This window comes from Botryllus schlosseri, chromosome 12 (assembly GCF_051294905.1).
Source record: "Botryllus schlosseri isolate E-star chromosome 12, Bs_hap1, whole genome shotgun sequence".
Lineage (NCBI taxonomy): Eukaryota > Metazoa > Chordata > Ascidiacea > Stolidobranchia > Styelidae > Botryllus > Botryllus schlosseri.
Window position 1 is genome coordinate 18,902,672 of NC_137247.1, and position 18,528 is coordinate 18,921,199.

The 18,528-nt window shown below is 40.1% G+C and overlaps 1 protein-coding gene across 4 annotated transcripts in view; it reads left to right on the forward strand.

Annotated features, from left to right (window-relative positions):
• The first annotated feature begins 8,068 nt into the window (after positions 1-8,068).
• LOC145451583 (uncharacterized) overlaps positions 8,069-18,528 on the forward strand; it is a 96,927-nt gene continuing 86,467 nt past the window's right edge. For 3 of the 4 annotated variants that reach the window (XR_013918955.1, XR_013918956.1, XM_080329792.1), the window contains exons 1-4: positions 8,069-8,225; positions 9,985-10,129; positions 11,746-11,847; positions 16,983-17,098. Coding sequence is in view for 2 of the 4 variants with exons in the window: in XM_080329792.1 (XP_080185918.1) it covers positions 8,165-8,225; positions 9,985-10,129; positions 11,746-11,847; positions 16,983-17,098 (424 nt within the window). In the remaining 2 variants the exon portion in view is untranslated. Of the gene's footprint in view, positions 8,226-9,984; positions 10,130-11,745; positions 11,848-16,982; positions 17,099-18,528 lie in introns of those variants that run through there. The other variant, XM_080329793.1, reaches the window with a different exon arrangement.

Consider the following 18,528-nt stretch of genomic DNA (forward strand, 5'->3'; position numbering starts at 1 on the left):
CTCTTTCGCCGGGTGTTAAAAACCTCCAACCCATTGGCGGCAAATCTGGAGCCGATCTCAGTCGGACTCCAACTTGCAAACTATTGGTGTTGCAGTCCTAGAACGTAGCACCATACGCTGTCTCGCCACCACTGTACGAGCCAAATGTATCAGCCTGAGCAATCTAATGATATATTAATCCCATAAAATCAATATCTTCCGTCGCTTTGCCAACAATTTCGACGGCACTTGCAAGGGAATGTAAGCCCACGCCTTAACGGTCTAGGCGAGACCGCACAATGCATTCGGCGTCTGAGTGTTGCTACGTTCATATTGAGCATAGTGTAAAACGGGTTCTACCCCGTTAACAAGTTATACAGCAGTAGCCAACATCCCAATCGCACAGATTTGGTTTGTATGATACAATAAAAAGATGAAATCGAGATTGACTCCGCACGCTTGCTAGATTTTTTACATCAGACAACGATATCAATTTCATTGATTGGTTGAATAAGCATCATTCGCCGACTACCTACATAGCGTATTTCGATCTTGATGTTGTGTGATTACGGGTGAAGCTCACTGCAGAGAGTCACTATTTATTCACAAACAGAAAGTGACCAGTAGTGACCAGTGTAATCGTTATAATTCATACACGTATTTCACGTCCAAATCCGTTTCAAATGAGGATAAATGAATCGTAGAACAGAAACAGCAAAATACAGCGTAATGAGCGGAATAACAACGTATGTAACGAAGGTAAAGAACGTAGGGTTTATAATTAAGTTTGCAAACTTTACCATCCTGGTGAACCACATGTTAAATGATGAATGCTGGGAAATACATGTCAACAGAGCACGATTGGATGAATATCTTTCAAGTATGTCGGATATGTAATGTGGAACAGCACCTCGCTGATATGAATAGAGTAGCGTAGCGGTAGCTGGCTACCTTCACAATTTCGACACCTAGTCGACCTTCATGTGAAGGTTTTACCGGATCCTTATTGCATATTTTAGATTTAATTTTGCGATTAAGGCTTTCTATGAATTAGTAAATATATCATTTGGAGCGCGTAGCCTATAACTATCGATGTTGACATCGTAAAATATTTTACGAATGTGATAGTTGCCCGGAAAGTCATTCATTAGATTGTACGCTTTGGATTTATGCCGATGTGAACAATCCATGTAATTCCATATCTTCGCACCATCTAAAACAGTGGTTCTTAATCTTGCCTTCATCGCCCACAAGGGGCGCTGGCGATTTTGAAGGGGGCAGAAACGCTCAGGGGCCGATATGGGGGGCGCTTAAGAAAAATGGCTTCGCAGTTGATGATGTAGTATAGGATATATCCCTAATGAGTATTCAGAGCAAATTAACATTCCACAAAGTATGCCAAATCCCGAAATTTGTGGTCGCGCTAAGCGACGATGTTTGATACATATGTTTTCGTAGATGTAGTGGGTTATTATAATTCATGTAAAATGAATTGCGCGTACTTTAAGATCGCCATTTTCCCGTTAAAACACTACCGTCACGCTTGCTAGGGTTATTTTCAACAAAATGTTTCGAACTAGGTATTCTATCCTGCAGCGCACAGAGTGTAGAGATCGAAGAAGGAGGCACTGTACTGTATATCACGTTTGAGAGTGAGAGTCCCTTGTACATAAATATGGTTTGTGCAAGAAAGGAATAACTAAATATACTTGGATTTGAGAGCTACAAAATTAAATCGTCAGAATATTTCTTCATCGTATCATAAAGGATGATACTATCTAGAGTTTTGTTCCACAACCTCACATATGTGAGCGTTATATATTATGAGTTGCTTTGTTTGGAATACATTCATATTTAAATTAACAACTGGGTGCAGTACTAAATTCAATGTGAGCAGATATTTGCATCCCATTCTCTTTCTCAGTTGACTTACTTAGTCACACAAAGCACCAAAACAAAATCCAATACCATTAATTTCCCGTATTGCTAATCGCGGATTTCAATTTGGGATGGTTCGAACCACACGGTATGGGACCGTACCCGATTGTTGTTATAAGAACCTTGATTTGATCCTGAATATACTATATACAATTATCATATGGTTTATTATAGTCGAATGGTCCTCGAGCGCGATGAAAGCACGAAATATTTCCAATACTTGAGTCCCGAAAAGAGCGACTGGACTTTAACCTCTTACGAGGACCGAAACTGCTGCAGCCCAAACCCCCAATTTTGAGCTCGAAGGGTGCCCTAAATTATTTCGGTGAATGAACATAAATTACACGTCATGTCTTGACGACTCCCTCACGAAAAAATACGCATAATTATAGAAAATAGAACTTGGCATTTCGGCGTCGGCCAATACCACACCACGATGCACGAAGCCATATGAAGTTCTGGCCGATATGGGACTCCGAGAAGTGTGCCAAAAGATTTTCAGCGAGAAGACCTTATCCGAAGAGGATTGTCCTTTTACCTTCATTTTCCAAGACAACAGCTCACTCAGCACTACAGCCTACTGTAAATCTGATTTCGGGGGCTGAGAGGATGGAAAGTTTAAAGCGAAATATATATATGCAATTACCACCTATTCATTCATTCATTCAAAATTTGGCGCCTAGGGCGACCAGGCCATACAAACTTTGCTGACCATCGAAATCACGCGACGGGGTTCTTGGGGCCGAAGCCCCCAGACGTTTGGTTTATCACGCTATGGAAGCGCAAGAGAATCGTTTTAGGGGGGGGCTGACGAAGTGCTGTTACGACCCTCCCTCTTACCCATTGTCTTTATTACAGTCCTTACAATATGGGGGAGGGAGCGCTGGAGCACTGTAATTTTTGAAAGGGGACGCTGGAGGAAAAAAGGTTAGGAACCACTGATCTAAAACAATACTTTCATATTCCAATAGCAATGGTTTCAATCTTGAAATCGCTTGAAAGTTTTTTCAAACCGTTCGGTTGTAGCATATTGCGATTTGAAATATTTCAAAACTGAAACCATCTAACTCAGGGTCGGGCAAAATACGGACCGCGACGGGATTTAGAGCGGCTCGCAGAGAATTTCTACAACGAAAGTGGTACACTCTACACTACACTCTTGGAATATTTCATTAATGTTTTGTGTTGCTGTCTTTGGTTATTTATAACCGAATATGTACTCGTTAACGTTTGTTTTGTATCGTTACTACCGTATCTTGCCTGTCTACTAGTTGTTTGATTTTGTTATTATTACGTCACACAGACAAAATAGTTCCTACATTTCGAATTCGTTTCACCCTAATGCTGACGTTCGCTACTGAACAGTGTCAGTCGAAAAGCTTTTAGCGAATAATTAACAATGTGAAGTTATTGTTTCGCGTTATTCTGAAGTTCTGTACCCTAAATGGCTTGTTGAAAATGAAATTCTAATCTGAAAGTACTGACAAATTTCAGGTATCACGGAATGAATCCAACTTTACCAGCCTGAGAAAGAGGGCCATGAAACTACTTGTTCTGTTCGGGTTCACATACATTTGCGAGCACAAATTTGCGACCATGAAAACCAATAAGACAAGGCTGAGTTTCAATATAACTGATGTTCGCGTGCAGTATTTACTAGGGGTTTTTACATCTGACATGCAACCATAGTTCAAATAACTTGTTGACAACTTTGATCGACCACATATTTCTGATTGATTTCAACAGCTATTGAAGTGTACATTAGATTAATAAATTCATCAAATACTGTTTTGTCTACATTGAATACATTTTATTCCTTGTATAGGTGGATAAATACGCGACTAATTTATCGATTATGTAAATTATTTCTATTTCATTACCCATATCTGGCCTGGCGACCGGATACGTTGTCCGCCCCTGCTCTAACTTATGTATGTTATATATTATTTAATGAACGTAAAATGTGAGATTCAGTGGTGTTCGTGGCTTTGTAGATGTCATTTTTATATGAAAAGAAATTCATTACGTTGCCAGGCTGGCGTATGTGATGGCGGTAGCTGCTGGTACTGTTGGTGGCAACATATTCTCGTACATGCAGTCATGCTATTGCTTCCTTCCTTGCCAACTGAAATTATTCAGTTGCCGCCATGCGTCATGTAATCGTTCCAACGCGTCTACAGACCATCTACCAAATCAGTTAAGACACAATAGTACATAATACCTCATACAAATATAGCGTGATATTATATGGCATCGAAGCGACTGCGGTGTCTGCATTTAAAGTCTGGTTGACTCTCATGTCGTTTTATTCGAGAGTTCAGGAACTGGTAATACCTTCTATAATATAGTATGGCATATTGGTACTATAAAGGTGGTTTCCAATGCTGTCTATATCTGAGTTGTCTAAGACTGCGAGCAAGGCGAGCCCCATTGGGGTAGAAGGTGATCTTTGAAGGTCACAAGAGAAATTATACAAAACCGTCAAACTATATATCTAATTCACTGTCCTTATATTGCTAATGCTTTTCTGCATGCCCGACGTACTTTTTTATGCTTTCTGCTTATTTCAGACTCATAGTACACGACTTCGTGCTGTTGTTGTTGTTGTTGTTGTTGTTGTTTATCATTCACCAAATTATGTGCTTATCACCAGATGGTCCTTTCCCCGCGGTCAGAGATTGCGTACAAAAGAATGCACCACGTACAATAAAGGCGTAGAAAAATTGAGATTGGAGGATATAAGATGTCGGTACGAAAACGAATATCACAATGACAGTATCTTGTCTTTGGCACTTTATTAACGGCACCACGTCTGATTTAATATTAACGGCCGGTATAGGCGTAGGCAAGCGGACGTTTGTATCTTATTCTCTTACGCACCTATATCAGCGGACTCTTAAGGGGTCCGAGAAATAGTTTTAAGGGGTAATAATGAAATCTAAATTATCATGAAACTACAAATTCAGATTATTGTTACGGCAATAATGCCCTGATTTAGACTGTGACAGTGACGATCATGTCTAGCCAGTCTTTTTCTTATTTTTGGCATGTTATGTAACTTCGATGTCGCTTGTCAGGCATCAAATAGATTCAACCGAGACTGGATCACAACGTGATGATTTTAGTGATCGGCTTCCGAATGTTGAAGTACACGCGGCCGCCCACAAATTAGGAACGGGTACACGATAAAAATATTTACGTAACCCTGACACACATGAAGCGGACACCAACCGCCAACAATTTGAATCCATTACCCTCGGTAATCCGCTTTTATACGATGTTAGCATGGGTTGTAGCGAAAATAAAACTTTTTGGGGGTGTCAGCTATATATTTGGGCTCTTAAAGCAATCGTTATATTGGTTTCCCTACGGGCTCAAGTTGACAGAATCAAAATAAACGTAATCGCGAATAAGCGTGGTTGTACTGAATGAGATGTAATCGTAAGCACGATCGCGATTACATCGATGGATTAATTGCCCATGCCTTTTTTCAACGTGATTACCCTGATATTTGATAATAGTAGTAGCTTACTTACTACACGTGTTTATACAACGTAGTTGGGAGGCGGATCCGACTAAGATTCTGCGAGGTCTGTAATACGTGCGCTACAAGGTGTATAATGTCCACGCCAGTAGTTCTTAGCCTGTACTATACACCGCAGATGACTTACGCTATATTGCAGTCTGTCATATAACCCCAAATTTTCGCTGAGTCAATAAAACAAAATTCTACCGCAATACATTTCTAAGATCTAACTGTACATTTAATACATTACTGCAGATTACTGGTGCACAACATGAGCTGTTCATCAACAGAGTATTAAAAAAAACGAAGGCATTAAATATAATTTTAAGAAAAAACGGCAACATTTTAAGGAATATTTGTCGAAAATTAGTTTGATTTTTGCTGTTGCCATTCGAATACCAGTTCAGAAATGCGAAGCTTCACCTTGGAAAGTAGTGTCATCTTATTGTTTGGTTGAAAACGCAGCATCGTGATAGCTATCGATTAATTACAAATGAGCTTGTAAATATTGCAGATAGAATATAGGCTTTTCAGAGGTAGGGGTTTCATGCCATAACGTTTCTGTAAATGCGTTTTTAGTCCGCAAAATATCGGCTTGACTGACTAACATTTCAAAAATGGCTTGGTAGGTGGGACTAGGCATGTAAAGCCCAATCAGGATAGCAAAACTTGTCTGTATCGCACAAAAATATCGACTACAAATATGATATATGTATAAGTGCAGAAATATGTCCGATTAAATCCATTCAGTAATTTTCCTATAACTACCTCACGAAAAGCTCATATTTCGCACGTGATTCGACATAAAGACCACACGTTTATATAGTTTGTAACTACTGAACGAATCTAACGACACCGTAGCATGTCATCGTCCAGTAATTGCTACTGACTGCAACCATGGTTCTTGTGTGACGATAGCATTGCATTGGTTGTCATGTAATTAACCCATTCACAGTACTGATTTATACCGTACATACGCAAATGAAACCAGGAAATATATCAAACTGCAACGTAACTTAGTACGGCCACGGAATTTCATACCATAGTGTTAGAATAAGCCGTTCCATGTGACGCCTGAAAATTGGGCAGAGAATTCATGCAGACTAGCGGCAAACGCATGGTTTACATATCCGTTATCTGTCATCAATTAAAATTAAAATTAAAATTAAAATTAAAATTAAAAGTACTGATTTATACCGTACATACGCAAATGAAACCAGGAAATATATCAAACTGCAACGTAACTTAGTACGGCCACGGAATTTCATACGATAGTGTTAGAATAAGCCGTTCCATGTGATGCCTGAAAATTGGGCAGAGAATTCATGCAGACTAGCGGCAAACGCATGGTTTACATATCCGTTATCTGTCATCAATTAAAATTAAAATTAAAATTAAAATTAAAATTAAAAGTACTGATTTATACCGTACATACGCAAATGAAACCAGGAAATATATCAAACTGCAACGTAACTTAGTACGGCCACGGAATTTCATACCATAGTGTTAGAATAAGCCGTTCCATGTGACGCCTGAAAATTGGGCAGAGAATTCATGCAGACTAGCGGCAAACGCATGGTTTACATATCCGTTATCTGTCATCTTGAGTTATACTACAGATAGATCTTTCCGGATTGTAGAGCACATGCCCATACAATTGTGCTAATATAAAGGTAACGGCTTATAGTAAAGTACAAACAGCAAAAGGTGTTGTTACTCAACGCAGCAACTGTCTATTATGTTTTTTTGGATATTCAAAGGTCAATGAGAGCCGCAATAACGCTGGCTTGGAGTCGCACGCGGTTCTACGAGCCGCGGTTGGGAATAACTAGTCTATATATACTTCATAGTGTCGTTGCTACTACTATTTAGAGTTACCATACGTCCTTCTTCAGGAGGATTTGTCCTCCTTTTTCAACAAATTGAAAATGTCCTCCGAGGACGGGCCAATGTCCTCCTTTTTGACAAAACGCTATACTTTCTAGCTTCGAGAGGCAGGCGATTGTTCTCAGACAACTAAAACATGGTGTAGTAAACTACGCGAAATCTTGATTTTGGCAGTAGTGACGCCAGCCGATCTTACGTGGGAACGGGTCTTTCGAGAGTCGAGTTGGAAAGATTACCTTTTTGTTTAGTCAAGCGAATAATAAATGTTACTTATATAACAATTGAATAAAAAAAAATTACATTACTCGTTTTCTCGTCTATTATTACATCTTTAGTAACTTGTAAAAAGTGTCCTCTTTTTCGGATCTCAAAATTTGGTAACCGTATTGGCGTAAAACCATTATACCACTGCAGTTTTATTGGGTTGCCATGCCATCAACATGGATGCAAATGCTGAGATTGCAAATCAAATTAATCTTAATATTCAGTATGACGTATGTCTTATGCGTTTGAGTATTTATGTGAATTGAAAGAATCCGGTTGACTCACATATATATCTTACAGGTAATGCCTTTGCAAAACTTATGCTGTTCAACAGGAATTGAACTTAATAACTGGATACACATTATGTTGACCATGTGCCTGAAATATTTGAGGCGAGATTTTTTATAATGACGCGACGATATGACGTAACACCTCCCTTAGTGATGTAATCACTGTATATGTATATTACAATCATAATACCTCTCTTTTCTTAGCAAGAAATACGAATTTATTACATTAATTACACGGATCTTTACATAACCGTTGAGCAGTACAAGAGAATACATTAAAATGGAAATATTATCTTTGGCTTTGATATCGTCACTTACAATTCATGTAACACAATCTGCAGGTAAGTTACACTGTGATATCCTCACTTCATTCTATGTATTTCATTGTACATTGAGGTAACATGTTTTTGATGCATAGAATTAATGTTACCGTATCATATTTAGTACTTGTACGAAATCCATCAACATGAGTGAACGCGCGTCGAATGTTCATCCCGCCACAGGCTGCATTTAATATTCAGCTGAATTAAAGGTTAAATGCGCTCTAAATATAATGTGGTCTCAAAATAAAGATACAATTGAGAAAAAAAAATTGGCAGCTGCTATTTCCTTCAGAAGTCATCGCATTCGATGTGCGGTAAAAAGATTATCAAAATGATACCGTGGTGTCGAGGTTATTAGTAATTGCTTCAATAAATATTTGTGAAATTTCTGGCATATAGACTATTTCATCACTGCTGCCGTTTCCGGACACGGCCTCTTATATCTTTTTTGATATTAGAGGGAAAACATATGATACTTTGCAACATGAATATATATATATGCATTATATGTATAAATTAGGGATATCATAAGTCCTCCTTTAGGAGGATTTGTCCTCCTTTTTCAAGAAATCGGAAATGTCCTCCGGGGATGGCTAAATATCCTTCCTTTTGACTGACGGAAGTAAATCAAATTACAGTAGGAAAAAAATCTTGTTGAATGCTTACACTGAAGCCGTCTTGCGAATTCAACAATGTTTACAGCACACGAACTATCCATCGGTAGATTTGGTAATGAATTTCATGTTACTGAGTTTCGTCAATCGTTGTGTTGAAAATTGTCAGAACTATTTTTCTCGTTGAAAATATAACTCTCAGTGGAAAGGAGCGAACAAATCCATAAGAGATTAGCTTGCTAACCACTCCATGTAATGCGTAATAAATCATGCGACCTTATAGGTTATACAAATAGCGAATCGTTGAACGATATGGAGCATAATTAGAGTAAGTCTGCTAAGGGATTTCTGGATTGGTATTGATATTTAAAAAATGTGTGTCGAACATTAACCTTTGCTTGCCACAGTCTCATGAGTTTGATTGAACGCAGCATACACTAGGTTCAAGCATTCGATTAATGATTTTCATTTCAGAGACCTTCCACAATTCTATTGCGTATACGCGACGTATGTATATCAATACAAAAAATCGTAGTAAAATATTATTTTCATGAAATTCCTCCCTAATATGTTCGAAGTGTTGAATTCGTCATTGGTTGGACGTCCCGCGACCCCTGAAATCCGAGCACAAACCTACATCAGGTCCCGATCCCCAGTTTGTTAGGTCACGGCAAAACAAATAATAACGCAGCAAGGATACAAACGAAAGGTAGCTTGGATTGCATTTATAACAAAAAGAAATTGGTAACGAACATGTTTAAATCATAACCCTTGTTTATAACATATCTTAATTGTATTTTTAGCTATGACGTTACAAATCTTTAAATGTGAAAATATAGGGTAAATATGGCTCCTTGACGAAAAAAACATCCGACCCCTGTCTTAAAAGGACCAAAAACTCACTGTGATCTGTTGAACGGGCGATGATTTCGAGCGTTCCAAGCATCCCATATCGTATACGTCGACTATAGTGGGTGCAAATCATTCATAGGATCATATTACATGATTTTTTAGAACGTATTTACACAATTATGGCACGATTATACAACTTGTGAATAAAAAACTGATCTCCGAATACGGGATTGCAGGGCACCCACAGCGCGTGGTGGCCGCGAGGCGCAGGTAAAGATGTTGTTTCAAACCATGCTATACCTTATTTACAGATAAACATGTCTATTCATATCCATATCAGTTCATATTTCGCGATGCAAAGAAAAGTTGGTATGGGGCAAGAGATGACTGTAGAAGATTCAAAGCCGTACTTGTCAAAGTCGATTCGGATGAAATCACCAATATACTGGTTAAAAAGTTAGTTCTCGTCTATATCTACACGCAACATATACCGTCTGCATAGCCCTCTTCATGAGTTAGATCTTCTGGCTTAATCGACAAGGTCCTCGAAATATGTATGGGCCTCGAGATAAAACGTATTGATCTTCATTCTTATCTGATTTAGGGGATCCTAAATGAGGACATTTTGTTGGCAGCCGTTTCCAAGATGATAAGTTAGCAGTATAAACTGAAGTCGCCCGCGCAATCATTCGCAAACCGCATGAAACTGCCCTTGGCTAAATGATTTCATACAGGACCGTAAGTGCTGCACCCATCCGCCCATTCAGTAGCGGGTCGGGATTGAAGGGGGCTCAAAAATATCCAGTCAATCAACATAAATTATTTGAGAGATTTATATAACATTTTTGAAACTATTTACGGCCTTGTGACTTGATTTATTGCGGCTATATGTTTAGATTTTATTATGGTTACCCCTCCACCCCCCTAAAAAATGTATAGAGATAGGCATTTCGGCGTCGGCGGCCATACTGTGACTACTTAAGGTGACCTATCACAAAAATTGGTGGCGAGACACCATAGCAGAAGAATACTTCCCCATGTTGGCTGAAGCATCGATATCTAATCTCGAATTTTCATTGTCTATAGGCGTCTAAATGAATGGCGCCGAATTTACTTGTGTAGGCATATTTTAGTTTAGTGTGGTACGTTTGGGTGGTTTTAATACCTTTTTAATATTTAGCGGACGCGAAATAACAACACGCAACACAATAATCGATGACAACGGGCCCTTCAGCAGCTCTACCAGTAAATCTGATCACGTGGGCTGAGAGCACATAAAAACTAATCGTACTTTATGCATTATACAATTACTGTCATCAGGGAAAGTCGCTTTCGAGAATGGCAGTTAAAACGCCCATCGCAAGCGGTGATCTAGAGGGCGAATCCCTGAAAGTCTGGTTCATCGCCCAACGTTTGCTTACTTTACTTTAAAGTAAATACTACAGGGGGGCTGAAGAAATATTGCTCCGTTCCTGGTCTGGCACCCCTGTCCTACTATGATAAAAAGAAATTGCAGACACTTAATAATATTTCGCGCGAGTAGAGCAACTGATCTAGCAGCTGGTATTTTGGCAACACCTTTTAGCCAGTAACACCTGTAGTTTTGCCTTCTCAGATCTGTGCACTCTTATTTTTTTGTACTTCTGTTGTAATTTTGTTTGACGGATTCCGATTTAATTGAGTTTTGAGAAGTAGCAATTCCTACAAATGTCATGTAAAACAGACAATTGTGGAGACTCGTGGATAACAACAATGCACGGGCTTCAGAATGATTGGGAAAATTGTAAAAATATTAAACACATAATTGGTGACACAACATCTACTGTTGACAATAGAAACATGAGCCAACGGTTTATGATCTTTAAATTTGGCAATCGGTTTATCGGCGAATCCTCCATCGAATGAAGTCCCAGCCTTTCAATGTCTGAAGTTTATGCTTGTGTGCCAATCCAATATTTTAGAAGTAAACTCTACTACTCCTTCATCTATCAAATTCCACCAATTTTTCGATATCGATGAGAGTCATCTCGCTAACCACATCTTATGAAATGTCTGTTGACTGATTTCTATAGTTTCATCAATGCACCCTATATATGGATCGGAGCTTCGGATATTGCAAATGAAGGGAAATGGAATTGGTTGGGGGACGGCGGCGATACATCCTATACGAATTGGTGAGTATGTGATTCCATCAGCAGCGAGGGGAGGAAAGGGAGGCAATACCTCACCTTTCGTGGGTCACGAGATGGTCTCCATGTTTTGGATACGAACCAACTCCACAGCTCTTTGTCGTCTTTATACCCATTACCCATACAAGTTGGCCAGAAAGAGTAGGAAATATGGACTTTGAGGTGGATTAGGGCGGGTTTCATTTTCAGGGACACTCTTTGTGACGGCATTCGTAATTTAAATGCCCCCTTTAAGGTTCTGGTTAAAATCATTATGCCCTTGATTAAAATCGATTTTAATCAATTAAACAATTAAAATCATGATTTTTTTTAATTTTATTTGTTGGAGGATAACGCTTAAACTTTGATAGTGTGGGTATGTGAATCATCATCCAGATAGCTGAAAACGTCCAACCTATGTGGTAATGATAGCTGAAAACGTTTAACCTGTGTGATAATGATGAATCGCCAGAATCATTACTGATCTGTTCTAGTAGCGAAGAAACATGTTGAGTGAAATCGGGACCATCCATAATAGTTGCATCTTCATGTTGATCGATGGAGTATCTACTGCCAGCAAACTGGATCAGAGATGAGGGAATCTTTCGAATTCGAAAGAGACTCCGGATTGCGCTTCGTTCGCGGTATCCCGCCAGTCCCTCGTAAATAGCAGCATCATGTCGCAGACAATCAAGTAGTATCCACAGCAAAACGCAAACATATTGATTGACTATCGCACTTTGCTCTTTTCCCGTCTGTCTGTCAAATAGCTGAACTATAGCGGTGCCGGTGTCCGGCTTATATAAAATGCACATGATTGTCCGATAATAAACCACATCCACGCATCTGGTCCTAAAATTTGAAGAAAAAAAAACAAAATATTCAATAAAATCAAAACGGTAAAATTTAAATCAAAACCAACGAAAAAAACCTGATTTAGATCACACTGATTTATATCAGACTTATTTAAACCAAAACCCTAGCCCCTAAGCCAGGAGTGGGCAATTATTTTTTCTCCGCGGGCGAAATGAGAAGTAGAAAATACGTTGGCGGGCCGAGTGCAAAATTCTAGCTGTAATATCCAGCGTATGTTAATTTTATTTCTAAATTACATTGAATGCAATGATGTTAGGTGATGAAAAAGTGACGGTTAATAAAAAAAATCTATTTGCCGTCATGATTCGAAACAATGCTAGACATGATACATTTTTAACTCTGTTTAAACCCCTATACACGTTCTTCTATTAAGACACTAAAACAATGGTTCTCAAAATTTTTAGGCCCGCTCAAAACGTATCAAATAACAACTTGAAACACACACGGTATAATGCGTAATGTGACAAAGACAACAAAGAAGGTTTGAACTATATGGAAAGAGCGACTTTAATTGCTACTCTTACTTTGCTACTTTGACTTTATTTTGAATATAGGCAGCGTAATCGTGCTATATCATTGAACAGGCTTCAAAGTAAACGAATTTCCTGTTCAGTTGGTACCGCCAATGGTTTTAATCCACGCATCAACAATTCAACAGTCAAAAGCAGGTTTTATGTTTTTAATTTCAAGTAACCTCTCGCGAGCCGCACAGAATAGCTCAGCGGGCCGCACTTTGCCCAGGTCTGCCCTAAGCTTATGTATATAACTAAATGAATTACTGTTATTATCAGCTCATTTAAACCAGTGGTTATTAACCTTGTTCCCTCCGAGGCCCATTTCAAGAATTGCCCAGGTCTGGCACCCACTCCATATTTTAAGGACTGCAGTAATAAACACGGGTAATAGGTCGAAGTCCGGTCCGTCTTTTCGGGTTGGTACTTTCTTATTGGAAATATTTTGCAACTGAATCGCGCCCAATGACCACTCGACTAATTAACGATATATTATTTGTATGGAGATGAAATCAAGGTTTTTATAACACGTACAACCATCGGCACTGGCTCATACCATCTGGTTTGAACCCGATGCACACGTCCCGAATTTACCTTCGCGATTGGCAATTCCGGGAAGCTAATTGTATTGAATTTTGTTTTATTGTGACAATATAGTAAATCAACTGAAAATGTGGTAGAGATCATTGCTCACCTTGAATTTATTAACACACCCAGTTATTTACTATAACATGAATATATTCCGAACAAAGCAACCCATATTATATAACGTTCATGTGAGGTTGTGTTGTGGGTCATAACATTAAACAGTATCATCATTTATGATACGATGGAAAAACATGCTGACGATTTAACTTTGTAGCTCTCAAATACAAATATATTTAGTTAATCATTTTGGTTGAAAAGCTCCAAATCTTCTTTAATGAACAAAGGGCCCCACTCATAAAAGTTGTACAGTACGTTTTTCTTCGATTGCGAAACGATGTGCGCTGCAGGATGCTCTACCTAGATCAAAACATTTTGTGGAAAATAATCCGAGCTAGCGTGCCGCGAGTGTTTAACAGAGAATTAGTGATCCAAAAGTACTCACAATTCATTTTACATGAGTTATAATAAATCAGATTTGACACATTTTTTTCGAATGTTAATTTGCCATGAGAACTCTGCAGAGATCCCACGGGGTATGTAGAACTGTTGTTCCACTATATCAGGGGTTCCTGAACTTTTTATACCGTGACCTAAATCGGATTTATATTTCATCTCGTGACCCAAGACTCACGAATCGACATGAATGCATTTTAATGTCAGTATGCCGTAGCTATTTACGGGTATATGTGAAGTAAAGAAGGTGCAGACAACCAGTTTACGCAATGCAGTTCTATGTAACAGGTGTGATGTATGCGATTTCAAATCGGGTTGCATTATTTTCCTCCATGGGACACATATGTACTGCAGGGATCAGATTGCAAGGACAAGAGTATTCGGTGCCGACCATATCGCAGACCGGACATATCAATATTGAAGGTTTTGGCCAACCAGCAACGATTGTTTTGGGCCAAGGCTTTATCGCATTTATCCAGCGTCTTTAGCACCGCATTTTGGCCACGGCCACACTTTTGGCCAGAACTTTATGCCTCCATGTGTCCAAGCGCGGGGCGGAAAGGGCGACCTCGAAATATCGTTGTACACCCCTAGAATAAAGCCGCCCAACGGACTACGTTGGCGTTAAGCGATATCAGAAATATTCTGCTCTTTCACATTTTCGAATAAAAGTTGATTCATTTCTGTAAATTATGCGTTATGCGTACTAGAAATATCGCAAAGCGGCAGTTAGAGTCGCGCCATTTCCTTTCCTCTACCCGATTACCAGAGAACCCGGACCTTGGAGAACCCGGCCTTACAAACTCGGCCCTCGGAGAACCCGGCCCTCGGAAAACCCGGCCCTCGACGAACTTGGCTCTCGGGAAATTTTGTATATAAAGCACGCGTGGTCTACTTGTTGTGGTATTCATGGTGTTTTTCGACTACTCTGGACCTCGGTGAATGAGGCCCTCGAACAATTTTGAATTCAAAATGCATTAAATGTGAACCCGGCCCTCGGGAAATTTAGTATTCACCGGCAACCGTAATATCCCACCTCCGACAACCCTAATATCTTAACCCTAACCCTAATATCCCACCTCCGGCAACCCTAATATCCCACCTCCACCAACCCTAATATCCCCCCTCCCCCAACCCTAATATCCCCCCTCCCCCAACCCTAATATCCTCCCTCCGGCAACCCTAATATCCTAACCCTAACCCTAATATCCCCCCTCCCCCAACCCTAATATCCCACCTCCGGCAACCCTAATATCCTAACCCTAATATCCCCCTCCCCCAACCCTAATATCCCACCTCCGACAACCCTAATATCCGAACCCTAACATCCCACCACCAACAACCCTAATATACCACCTCCCCCAACCCTAGTATCCTACCCGAACCCAATGTCCCACTCCCCGAACCCTAATGTCTCCCTCCCCTCCCCCTACCCTACCCCACCTCAACCTACAGTTGCAATAACGAGCAGACCACGCGTGGATGATATGTGAGCAATAACAATCGTTGGGATATATTTTCATCTGAACAAGTCACACACAATATACAATGCGATAAGACCCAATGCGATGTCATGAACAGATACGAGGATGTCGAGCGTCGCACGTCCACCCCTCGCCAAGTCAATTCAACAATGAGCCGACCACGCAATCGTGATCACGTGATCTGATCACGCCGTGACTGCGTGACCTACGCATGCCCTGACCTCCTTACAAGACCGACAAATCAATTGATAAAAACGTTATTAGTTAATTAATTCATATTAATACTGGTTAATACACTTAATTTCAAAATTTCCCGAGAGCGGAATTCACCGAGGGCCGAGTTCATCGAGGGCCGGGTTCTCCGAGGGCCGAGTTTGTAAGGCCGGGTTGTCCAAGGTCAGGGTTCTCCGGCAACCCTCTACCCTGCCCGAGTACTACCCGCATATGTTAGACATTTCCAGAGAACCCACTGTAGACAAATCTTATCATGGCATCAAACCTATTTGCGTAATGCGAAGGTTCGCACATTTTAATGACCACGCTATTGTAGTAACAACCTTTCTGCGTGTCTGGCATATTGGCAATAGTAGGCGTACTAAACACAGTGACCTTATATAGGTACAAAACAAGCACAGGATATCGCGCGAAGCAATGTTGTTGTTGAAAGAAATTTAGCAATCGCTTTGGGCGGTCGCGACCCAAATGTACAGCCTTCGCGACCAATGTTTGGGTCGCGACCCATACTTTGAGAATCCCTAACCTATATAATCATATGTCCCTACTACACCAGCTACTAGGCCCTACTACGCCATTTTCTTCAGCGCCCCCATATCGCCCCTGTGCCTTTCTGTCCCCTTGAAAATTCACATCACCCCATTATAAGGGTTGCCGGATCCCAGGTCAAGAACCACTGATGTACACCAACAACTGAGGTGGGCAAATTTAGAGATGTACTAAAAATCGTTTCAAACCTTACCCCACGACCTGATGAATATCTGTAAAATCCACATAATGACGATGACGTTTATTCCACTATCAGATAGAATGTAATAACAGTCCGAATTAGAAACACAATGCTGATGAATAGACCAATTGCAATTAATGCCGCGAAATAATATTCACATTTTGAGCGTAGTGTTTGGTGCATTGAGATTTTGCTATTTTCCAGGGCTTCAAACCAGCCAGACAATTCCGGATCGAATGAAGACTGTGCCATTGTATATCGAAATGGGAAGTGGGGAGACATACCTTGCGGAAACACTCTGAAATTTGTTTGCCAAAAGGGTAATGATTGGTGGATTTTGGGATTTTTTATCTCGATCCTTGGTTCCTTATTTGATGTGAAGTTGTCGAAGCATTCGCGTCTTTGCTCCCACACGTCATAATCGAAATTTATAGGGTTATACCATAGTGTCCTGTATTGTGTGGACGACTCACTCCGATTGGTCTACGTCACACTTACCATTTGGCTAAAGGCAATTTGACAGTAATCAATCGAAAACCGCCGCTGTAGTGATTACGATAATTTAAATTATATTCCGTTGATGGCCCTGGAACCCCCACAATTAGCCCATAATTTTTCATTGTTATGGAGATTGGCATTGCCACGCAACGATGCTATCTTGCTAAATGAGACCGCAGCTCAGGACCAAATGAGCGGATGCGTGGCGAGAGTGAGAGTGCACAGCTGGCGTCGCGGCAATGGGCTATGAGCTTGTATTTCGAAGTGCAATCGCGTCGCAGAGAAACGTTGCGCTCTTTATACTTTTTATAAGCGCTCCGGTAGAAGAGAACACACATTACCAACCTTTCCTTGGCTTGTGTGCTCACACTTAACCAAAGCGACTAAAGTAGGGTTACCATATTTTTTAAATCTGATAAGAGGACACTTTTTCCAACTTTTCAGACTTGCAATACCGGAAGAAAATACTAAAAATATGGTAAATTTTTTCCACTTCGTGGTCGGTTGACTAAAAAAATAATTACGAATTACGGTTTTTCTTTCACATTATCGATTGGTTGACTAAAAAAAGGATCAGCTTTCCGGGTCAGCTCCAGAAATAGCCGCTGTCACGTAACTTCAGTGCTGATTTACTGTATCTCAGTCAAATTTTGCCCTATATTTAATCAAAAGTCTCAAAAAATAGGACAAAGTCTCAAAAAATAGGACATTTGGGCGTCCTTCGAGGACACTTTCAGAAAAGTCAAAAAGATGACATATGGTAACCCTAGACTATAGAAAGTACAGACACCCACACACCCACCATCAACAGAGCAACGTGTCTCTGGAGCCGTACACAACAAGCGGGCTTAACCAATCGACATCATTATAGTCAGACATATCCAATGTATATAGCTACCTAGTCGGAAAGATGTCTATAAGTTGAAGGAAAATGTGCGAAAATTCGTAGGTCCCTAATGCATTCTTTGGACCCAGTTCTACCCTTACAAGTCTAGAAAAGGCTGGTAATGTGTGCTCGCTTCTACACTGTAAAAAATAAAAACCTCGATTTACCGCGAAATGTTTGGAAGCACGGTAGCCAGACATTTCGTGGTAATCTAACATTACCGTTAGTCAATGTAAATTTAACTTACACTCGTCCGGTAATCTCACTTTACACGCCAGACTGTAATGTTACAGTCACCTCCGGTATATCTAATCTACATGTTCTCCTGTACATTTGCGATCGAGACTGTCATTTTACCGCCTACCT